This window comes from Erpetoichthys calabaricus, chromosome 1, assembly GCF_900747795.2.
Source record: "Erpetoichthys calabaricus chromosome 1, fErpCal1.3, whole genome shotgun sequence".
Lineage (NCBI taxonomy): Eukaryota > Metazoa > Chordata > Cladistia > Polypteriformes > Polypteridae > Erpetoichthys > Erpetoichthys calabaricus.
In genome coordinates, this window is record NC_041394.2 from 202113114 (window position 1) to 202123369 (window position 10256).

Consider the following 10256-nt stretch of genomic DNA (forward strand, 5'->3'; position numbering starts at 1 on the left):
GAACTCTTAAGTTTCTGACAAAAGAAAGGGTTAGAATGCTTGACAATATGATACAGCTATGTTTTTGTTGTCTGTAACCAAATATCTTTTATGGCAAAACTGCAGTCAAGTAAATGGACAGAATTTAGCCATTTCATTATGTTAAATCATTTCTCTAAGAAATTTCTCCAGATGTGGGATCTGTACATGCTCTTCTTTACTGAAATGGTACCTTAATAGTTTTTTTTTCTTCTCCCATTTTCTTTCTTTTTTTCAGTACAAATTTGGAGATGACCCTTTTCATTTTCTTTTGTACCCTTTGGAAAATAATTTGCTGCAAACAACACACACCTATTGTGGGAGAGTGCAACACCTGTTTACAAAGCAGCTGCAAAAAAGTATTCAAAAAATTCAAGATACCATCCCTAGAGTAAGGTGATATTTACTTGTTTTCAGGAATGTCAGTGCTCTTGAAAAAAGACCTTCAAACCAAGATGTGAAATGAACTACAGACCTCAACTAAAGTCCTCCTGAAAACGATCAAGCAGTAATAAACCAGCTGATAAGTAAGGAAAAATGTGTATTTGCTACATGAAGCTGTGAATGTAACAAATGTCAATTTGTAAACGCACTAATCTTGCTTTGCTGCTGGAAAACCCTGATGTTTACAATAGTTGTGGTCTTATTCAAAAGCAGCTAGGAGTTTTTAAACCGTTGACAATCTGCACATTAATAATGTATGTGTGTAAGTGTTTTGACAATCATTCCGTTTGTTTAAAAATAAATAGCAAAAATAACATGAAGTAGGAAAAAATACTTTTGCAGTAATTCATTTAGAATGTACAGCATTATAGTCAGTTTGTACTGAAGCTTCAATCAGATGCATTCCTTTTTGACATACAGACAAAATTTGTAATAATTTGCAATGCTGAAATGGGGAAGGTAATATTTAGCACATTTATATTTAGTCTTTTTTCCAGCAATATTCATATATGCTTGAATTGTATTTTTTGTCACTCTTAATGTGAAGATATTATTTTTAATTGGAGTATTTTGTAGGTTTTAAATACATTGGAAACCTGACTTTAAAATTTTTTTGATGTCTTGCAACCAGTTAAAAATAACCCTGAGTCTGATTAACATTTTTCAGTGTTTATGATTGTTTGCAGTAAATTTAACTTGCTGCTGATTAAACACCAAATTTCCCAGTATTGACCATCTTTCACAGATTACCAATTTAGGAGTGTGACTCTGTTATTTTCTATAATATATATGTATATAAACAAAGCAGTGGTGTATATAAAAATCTGTCATAGATTTCATGTTTATATGTTCTTTTATACAAATAATAGTTAATATGTAAAATATTTTACTTGTTTATGTATTAAATATGAGGTTTGATGAAGTTAAGTTTGAAGTGATTTAAATGTTTTAAGTTGCACTAAAATTTTTATTTAAAAGCCTATGTAACAAAATGATGTGGGGTAACATTTTAAGTCCATTGCTCTCATACCAGGATTTGTCTCAAATAAACATGTGGATTAAATGTTTTAGTGCTTAATTTGTAGCATATAATTGTACAGTAAGCACAATGAATAGTTTTTAATATAGGGATTAAATAAACATTTATCTATAATGAAAAAGCCATAGCTGTGTGATGGTTCCAGCCTTCACATCACTTGCAGCTTGTACTGATATCAGTAGAAAGGAATGTCTGAGTCAGTGAAGAGATTAAAGGTGAGTCTTGTGTTTAAAAGTAAATAGCAGTTAACAGCTTAAGCCAAACACTTTTACTTTTTTGCACAGTTGTGGATATATCCTTAGGTTTTGTTGATTGTGATTTGACAGTTAAGCATTTCTTTGTATTTTAATATGATAAAGTGGACTAAATGTAACATAAATACATTATAGGTCAGTTTCTTGCTGTATTATATGTAATGTTCATAAAAATGTAATTTCAGATTATTGTATGAAATTTTACTTAAAAGTATTTTTCTAATAAATTTTGCATTATCTTGCCAAATTGTTTTCTTTGCGATGTTTTCTCAAGTAAGCTTACAGTGTATATATACAATATATATATTTTTATATAATATGTGTATGTATATACAGTACTGTGCAAAAGTTTTAGGCAGGTGTGAAAAAATGCTTTAAACAAAGAATGTTTTCAAAAATGGAAGTGTTAATCATTTATTTTCATCAATCAACACAATGCAGTGAATGAACAAAAAAGAAATCTAAATCAAATCAATATTTGGTGTGACCACCCTTTGCCTTCAAAACAGCATCAATTCTAGATACACTTGCACACAGTTTTTGAAGGAACTCGGTTGGTAGGTTGTTCTAAACATCTTGGAGAACTAACCACAGATCTTCTGTGGATGTAGGCTTCCTCACATCCTTCTGTCTCTTCATGTGATCCCAGACACACTCGATGATGTTGAGATCAGGGCTCTGTGGGGGCCATACCATCACTTCCAGGACTTCTTGTTCTTCTTTACGCTGAAGATAGTTCTTAATGACTTTGGCTGTATGTTTGGAGTTGTTGTCCTGCTGCAGAATAAATTTGGGGCCAATCATATGCCTCCCTGATGGTATTGCATGATGGATAAGTATCTGCCTGTATTTCTCAGCATTGAGAACACCAGTAATCCTGACCAAATCTCCAACTCCATTTGCAGAAATGCAGCCCCAAACTTTCAAGGAACCTCCACCATGCTTCACTGTTGCCTGCAGACACTCATTATTGTACCGCTCTCCAGCCCTTCGACGAACAAACTGCCTTCTGCTACAGCCAGATATTTCAAATTTTGACTCATCAGTCCAGAGCACCTGCTGCCATTTTTCTGTACCCCAGTTCCTATGTTTTCGTGCATACTTGAGTCACTTGGCCTTGTTTCCACGTCGGAGATATGGCTTTTTGGCTGCAACTCTTCCATGAAGACCACTTCTGGCCAGACTTCTCCGGACAGTAGATGGGTGTACCTGGGTCCCACTGGTTTCTGCCAGTTCTGAGCTGATGGCACTGCTGGACATCTTCTGATTTTGAAGGGTAATAAGCTTGATGTGTCTTTCATCTGCTGCACTAAGTTTCCTTGGCCGACCACTGCGTCTACGATCCTCAACGTTGCCCGTTTCTTTGTGCTTCTTCAAAAGAGCTTGAACAGCACATCTTGAAACCCCAGTCTGCTTTGAAAACTTTGTCTGGGAGAGACCTTGCTGATGCAGTATAACTACCTTGTGTCTTGTTGCTGTGCTCAATCTTGCCATGACATGAAACTGTCTTCCACAACCTCACCTTGGTAGCAGAGTTTGGCTGTTCCTCACCCAGTTTTAAGCCTCCTACACAGCTGTTTCTGTTTCAGTTAATGACTGTGTTTCAACCTACGTGTGACATTGATGATCATTAGCACCTGTTTGGTATAATTGGTTGATCATACATCGGACTAGAATCATACAAAATCCCTGACTTTGTGCAAGTGAACCTATAAGAATTGAAGCTGGTTTGAAGGCAAAAGGTAGTAACACCAAATATTGATTTGATTTAGATTTTTCTTTTGTTCACTCACTTTGCGTTTTGTAAATTGATAACAATAAACAATCATCATTTATATTTCTGAAAGCATTCTTTGTTTACAGCATTTTTTCACACCTGCCTAAAACTTTTGCATAGTACTGTGTATATATATATATATATATATATATATACATATTAATAAAAGGCAAAGCCCTCACTGACTGACTGACTGATTGACTGACTGACTGACTGACTGACTCACTCATCACTAATTCTCGAACTTCCCGTGTAGGTGGAAGGCTGAAATTTGGCAGGCTCATTCCTTACAGCTTACTTACAAAAGTTAGGCAGGTTTCATTTCGAAATTCTACGTGTAATGGTCATAACTGGAACACATTTTTTGTCCATATACTGTAATGGAGGAGGCGGAGTCACGTATCGCGTCATCATGCCTCCTACGTAATCACGTGAACTAAAAACAAGGAAGAGATTTACAGCACGAGTCAAACGCGGGAACGAAGGTAAATGACGTTAATTTTAGACTGTCTTTTAATACTGTGTAAGCATACATATTAACACATGTGCAATTAAACGTGTGCATTTACGGGGTGATTTCTCAGGCTTAAAAGCTCGCCTTTTATCAAACGCGAGAACAAAGGTAACTGACATTGTTCACTGTCTTTTAATACTGTGTAACCATACATATTAACACATGTGCAATTAAACGTGTGCATTTACGGGGTGATTTCTCAGGCTTAAAAGCTCGCCTTTTACTAAAAAGGTAAATGCAAAACTATTTTCAATCAGTTTATTGAAACGCTCCCGTTAAGGATTGCAATAACATATTCGCGAGATAAAAGAACGAAGTAGGGGGAAATCAAGGAAGAGCCGCAAACAGCGAAGAGCAAAAAATTCATTAAACAATTGAGAAGGGAGCGAGTGAAGCATACAAGCATGTTCATAAGGGAAACAAAGCACGATGTAAAACGTATGTTTAAATTAAGTTTATAGAAACGCTCCCGCTGCGGATTGCAATAACATATTCGCGAGATAAAAGTTTAATGAGAAGACACGAGGTATAAACGAACCACACGCCGTGGCGCAACATTAGGTGCAACAGTTTCAACCATTCTATGATCTGCTTCTCGCAACTGAAAGACGGCACATGGCGGATGTTAGCCGACTTGCTGACCGCAACGTTAGGGGCTTCAACTCTGGCGCTGACGCCACATCTCAGTGCCAACAGTTTGCAGACTCTACTTAAAAGGCACGCCCTCCTCACTGGACAGTTAAAAAGACCAATCAAACTAACGATGACATGAAGTATTACCCAATCAAAAGTAGGAAAGGAGGCATCTTCATAAAATGCGTGTGGGATGATTTGCATGAGACGCTGCTTTAAAAAAAATGATAAAAAAAATACAGGACAAATCCCGTCCCGTATTGATTCAAAACGGGACGCGCAATTTCATTCTCAAATGCGGCACGATTCCACCACTGTGTGACCCTGAGGAAGTCACTTCACCTGCCTGTGCTGCAAAAAACAAAAGTAATGTAACAAATTGTACCTCAGATGTTGTAAGTTGGTGGAATAAAGGCATAAGTAAAATAGATAAATATGTATTATACACATAGGAACTATTCATTTATTTTCAGTTAAGTCATCTGCAGCAAACTTTTATAAATGAGGGTTTCTGATTTTTAGATAGTGCAAACTGTTTCTTCTTCATTGACGTTTTCTCTTGGAGAGCTTTTTTCACTTCATTCAAAATGAAAGCAGCAGCTGCCAAAATATGTAGCTTTCTTATTAATTTTTCAACATTGTGTAAAATAAATGTATAAAGTAACATAAAAGGTTTAAATACTGGTTATTCTTTTACACTAAAATATTACTACAGAGATACAAAAAAAGTAAAATGGATATGTTGTTTTTCTTTAAGGAGATTAAATATTACTGAAGAAAGAAAAAAAAAATTAAACAGCCAAATGGGGCTATGCATACGAACTTAAAAGGTTTAAATAAAACAGAAATATATATTTTATTTTTACTTGGTTAACTTGTGGAGGGTGTATCCTGTAGCAAAGCCCTAACTTTTTTCGTGAAAGCCCGTTTCAGTCAATAAGTCTTATGTGTGTGTTTATGTATGTGTGTATATATATGTAGATATGTGTATATGTAGATATGTATATATATGTATATAAATGTTTATGTGTGTGTGTATATTATATATATATATATATATATATATATATATATATATATATATATATATATACAGTGCTCAGCATAAATGAGTACACCCCACTACATTTGTCACAAAACCTTTAGTTTCCTTTCAGTATCAACATTGTCTATGAGATACTGTACTACAAAATACTCCCACAAATGTGGGCCATTGATTGCAAACAAGATTTGTTAATTTGCACACACAAAAAAGTGATTATCCTAACAAATTCATTCAAGCCCATGTAGCAAAAATGAGTACACCCCAATTATAGTCTTAGGAGAAAAGCCACACTTAAGACTACAAAAGTCCAATTAACAGGCATTCAACCACAGGTGAGTCTAATGATTCATTTAAGAGGTGTCCAGCAGACAGGTTACTATAAAAGGGCAATACTTAACAAAGAAAAGCCGTTCCCATTTCATGCTGTCAGCAATGGCTCCACATGGAAAATCTGAGAAAGGAAATCATTACTTTACACAAAAAAGGTGAGGGCTACAAGAAGATCAGCAAAGCTTTACATATCAGTCAAAATACTGTAGCAAAAGTGATCCAAAAATTTAAGAAAGATGGAAGTGCAACCATCTTACAGAGACGTCCAGGCTGTCCACGGAAGTTAACATCTCGACAGGAGCGTCTTCTGATGAGAAGGATTGAAGAAAATCGCCATGCAAGTTCACTGCAGTTAGCTAAAGCAGTAGAAAGCCAAACTGGAGTGACCGTTTCCCGTGACACAATACGGCGCACACTGCAGAGGAATGGCATGCATGGGTATCGTCCACGAAGGAAGCCTCTCCTAAAGCCCATGCACAAAAAAGCACGCCTAGAATTTGCTAAGGCCCATGCTGAAAAAGATGAAGACTACTGGGACTCTATACTCTGGAGTGATGAGACAAAGATCACTGTTTTTGGAACTAATGGTTTCAAAACTGTATGGCGTCGTAAAGGTGAGGATTTCAAAGAAAAATGCATGGTGCCTACAGTGAAACATGGTGGTGGCAGTGTCCTTATGTGGGGCTGCATGAGTGCTGCTGGTGTTGGGGAGCTGCATTTCATTGATGGTATCATGAACTCAACAATGTACTGCTCTATACTGAAGGAGAAGATGCTGCCATCACTCCGTGCACTTGGTCGTCATGCACTTTTCCAACACGACAATGATCCAAAATACACATCTAAAGCTACTGTTGCATTTCTGAAGAAGAACAGGGTGAAGGTGATTGAATGGCCAAGTATGTCTCCTGATCTGAACCCAATCGAACACCTGTGGGGAATTCTGAAGCTACAAGTTGAGCTTCACTCTCCATCCAGCATCCAGGCTCTAAAAGAGGTTATTCTTGAAGAATGGAAAAAGATAGATGTTGCAATATGTCACCAACTTGTTCATTCCATGCCTAGAAAACTTGGTGCTATCCTTAAGAATCACGGTGGTCATACAAAATACTAGATGTAGTAGTTTTTGTTGCGGGGTGTATTCATTTTTGCTTCAACCAATTTGAGTGAAACTGAAGATTTTGTGATCTAAGTTATATTATTAACCTTAATTTCATGTTATGGAGCTTAACAAGTGTTCAATAAAACTCAGCCTTGTGAAAATTGTGGACATTGTTCTTTTGTTCATTGAGCTACTGATTAAATTCGTACTTTTTAAAGGGGGTGTACTCATTTATGTTGAGCACTGTGTATATATATATATATATATATATATATATATATATATATATATATATATATATATATATAAAAGACAGCAACACTTATAACAATGACAACACAATTACATTGACAATCATGTTACGTTATTTTTAAAATGTTTCCTTTTTTTTCATAACCTCTTTAACACACTACTTCTCCGCTGCGAAGCGCAGGTATTTTGCTAGTATACTAATAAAAGGCAAAGCCCTCACTGACTGACTGACTCATCACTAATTCTCCAACTTCCCGTGTAGGTAGAAGGCTGAAATTTGGCAGGCTCATTCCTTACAGCTTACTTACAAAAGTTAGGCAGGTTTCATTTCGAAATTCTACGCATAATGGTCATAACTGGAACCTGTTTGACTGACTCACTCATAAATAATTCTCCAACTTCCCGTGTAGTTAGAAGGCTGAAATTTGGCAGGCTCATTCCTTACAGCTTACTTACAAAAGTTAGGCAGGTTTCATTTCGAAATTCTACGTGTAATGGTCATAACTGGAACCTGTTTTTTGTCCATATACTCTAATGGAGGAGGCGGAGTCACGTATTGCGTCATCACGTATTACGCCTCCTACGTAATCACGTGAACTGAAAACGAGGAAGAGATTTACAGCACAAGTCAAACGCGGGAACGAAGGTAAATGACGTTAATTGTTGACTGTCTTTTAATACTGTGTAATTGTTGAGTGTCTTTTAATACTGTGTAAGCATACATATTAACACATGTGCAATTAAACGTGTGCATTTACGGGGTGATTTCTCAGGCTTAAAAGCTCGCCTTTTATTAAAAAGGTAAATGAAAACTCTTTTCATTCTGAAGGGCACAAACCACGTTAGACTTCAGCCGTTAAACGCGCAAAAATGTCAGTACACCAGATAAATAAGCGCAACATATTATCAGTTGTATTGTATGCTTACAATACATATAGAAATGTGTTAATCGTTAACTAATATTATGGGATGGTGTTTTTTGACTCGCGCCTTGATTTAAACGATTGCATGTCTTGGTGGGTTTGCGTAGCTTATTGTCAATATCTTTACAACTCTTTTTAAGACTAAATTTAAAAAGGTTTTCTTTTCTTCTTAATTAAAATTTAAAAGCAATACTTCACTGCTGCGAAGCCCCTCTAGCGCTGACGTCCGAGGTTCGATTACCGTAAGCGAGTGCAGTGAGTGTGTACGCCTGATGAGCCAAGAATACGGGGGAAAGACGTGTCGCGTACTCTTTGCAATATTTGATAGTAAACTATTTTCATCCATTCTATGATCTGCTTCTCACAACTGAAGGCACCGTGGCTGATGTTACCTGACTTGCTGGCCAACCATAAGCGTTACCTGGTAGGTAACCACCCACTCACTTCACTCCCTTACGGGAATCGAACCTCGGACGTCAGCGCTAGAGGCGAAGCCCCTAAAATTGCGCCACGGCGTGTGGTTCGTTTATTTGACAGCATGTAGATCGGGGTAATTACATTCACGGCATTCGTAGTCTGATTCACAATTTGATTGTATGGGTGGTTACCTACCAGGTAACACTTATGGTTAGCCAGCAAGTCAGCTCGAAGTGATCACTCGAGTGAAGGCAGCTTCACAAAAAAACAGATCCTTAACAAACTGTTATTGGTATATTTTCCCTCAATTTTAAAAGGTTTTCTTTTCTTCTTAATAAAAATTTAAAAGCAGTACTTCGCCGGTGCGAAGCGCTGGGATTTGAGCGACTGACGCATACAGACATATTCATGAGTACAGGTACTTCATAAAGAAAGCACCGTGTAAACCTAAACTTTAAATTAAGTTCATAGACCTACAAAAGGTTGCCATTGATTTGAAGCAAGATTGCTTTTCTCATGTACAACTATACGTTGCATTCTTAACAGTAAGCTTGCACAGCTTGGTCATATTACAACCTGAGTGCTGAACTGACAGCGTCGTATACAAACAGAACTATAACAATTGTAATAAACAAACAAACAAAAAAAAGCGAAGAACCCTTGGATTTAATAAAAAGGCTCCTTCCTTGGCGAAGCAAGGAAAAAGGAAGACCTTATATGGCGTTCGTTTATAAAACAGCGGAAAAGCTGTGTTAAGGCTGCTTCACAATAAAACAGATCCTTAACAAATTGCTATTGGGATATTTTCCCTCAATTTAAAAAGCTTTTCTTCTTAATAAAAATTTAAAAGCAGTACTTCGCGGGGATTTAGATATAGATATATATATATATATATAGATATATATATATATATATATATATATATATAATATATATATATATATGTATGTCTATATATATATATATATATGTAAGCTTATAAGTACTGCCTTACTTCTGTTTAAGAAAGGAAGATGTAATGATACTTGATTTAAACGATTCCATGTCTTGGTGGGTTTGTGTAGCTTATTCTCAATATCTTTACACCTGTTTTTAAGACTTATTGACTGAAACGGGCTTTCACAAATAAAGTTAGGGCTTTGCTACAGGATACACCCTCCACAAGTTAAGCAAGTAAAAATAAAAGTGTATATTTCTGTTTTATTTAAACCTTTTAAGTTTGTATGCATAGCCCCATTTGGCTGTTTTAGTTTTTTTTTTTCTTTCTTCAGTAATATTAAATCTCCTTAAAGAAAAAGAACATATGCATTTTACTTTTTTTGTATCTCTTTAGTAATATTTTAGTGTAAAAGGATAACCAGTATTTAAACCTTTTATGTTACTTTATAAAGTTATTTTACACAATGTTGAAAAATTAATAAGAAAGCTACATATTTTGGCAGCTGCTACTTTAATTTTCAATGAAATGAAAAAAGCTCTCCAAGAGAAAACCTCAATGAAGAAGAAAC

General features: G+C 36.0%; 1 protein-coding gene across 2 annotated transcripts in view; it reads left to right on the plus strand.

The window, feature by feature from the left end:
• gxylt1b (glucoside xylosyltransferase 1b) overlaps positions 1 to 2002 on the plus strand; it is a 120153-nt gene extending 118151 nt beyond the window's left edge. For both annotated transcript variants that reach the window (XM_028810899.2, XM_028810906.2), the window contains one exon: positions 257 to 2002. In XM_028810899.2, the coding sequence (XP_028666732.1) occupies positions 257 to 418 (162 nt within the window). In that variant the 3' untranslated portion in view covers positions 419 to 2002. The remainder of the gene's footprint in view (positions 1 to 256) is intronic.
• The last annotated feature ends 8254 nt before the right edge of the window (positions 2003 to 10256 follow it).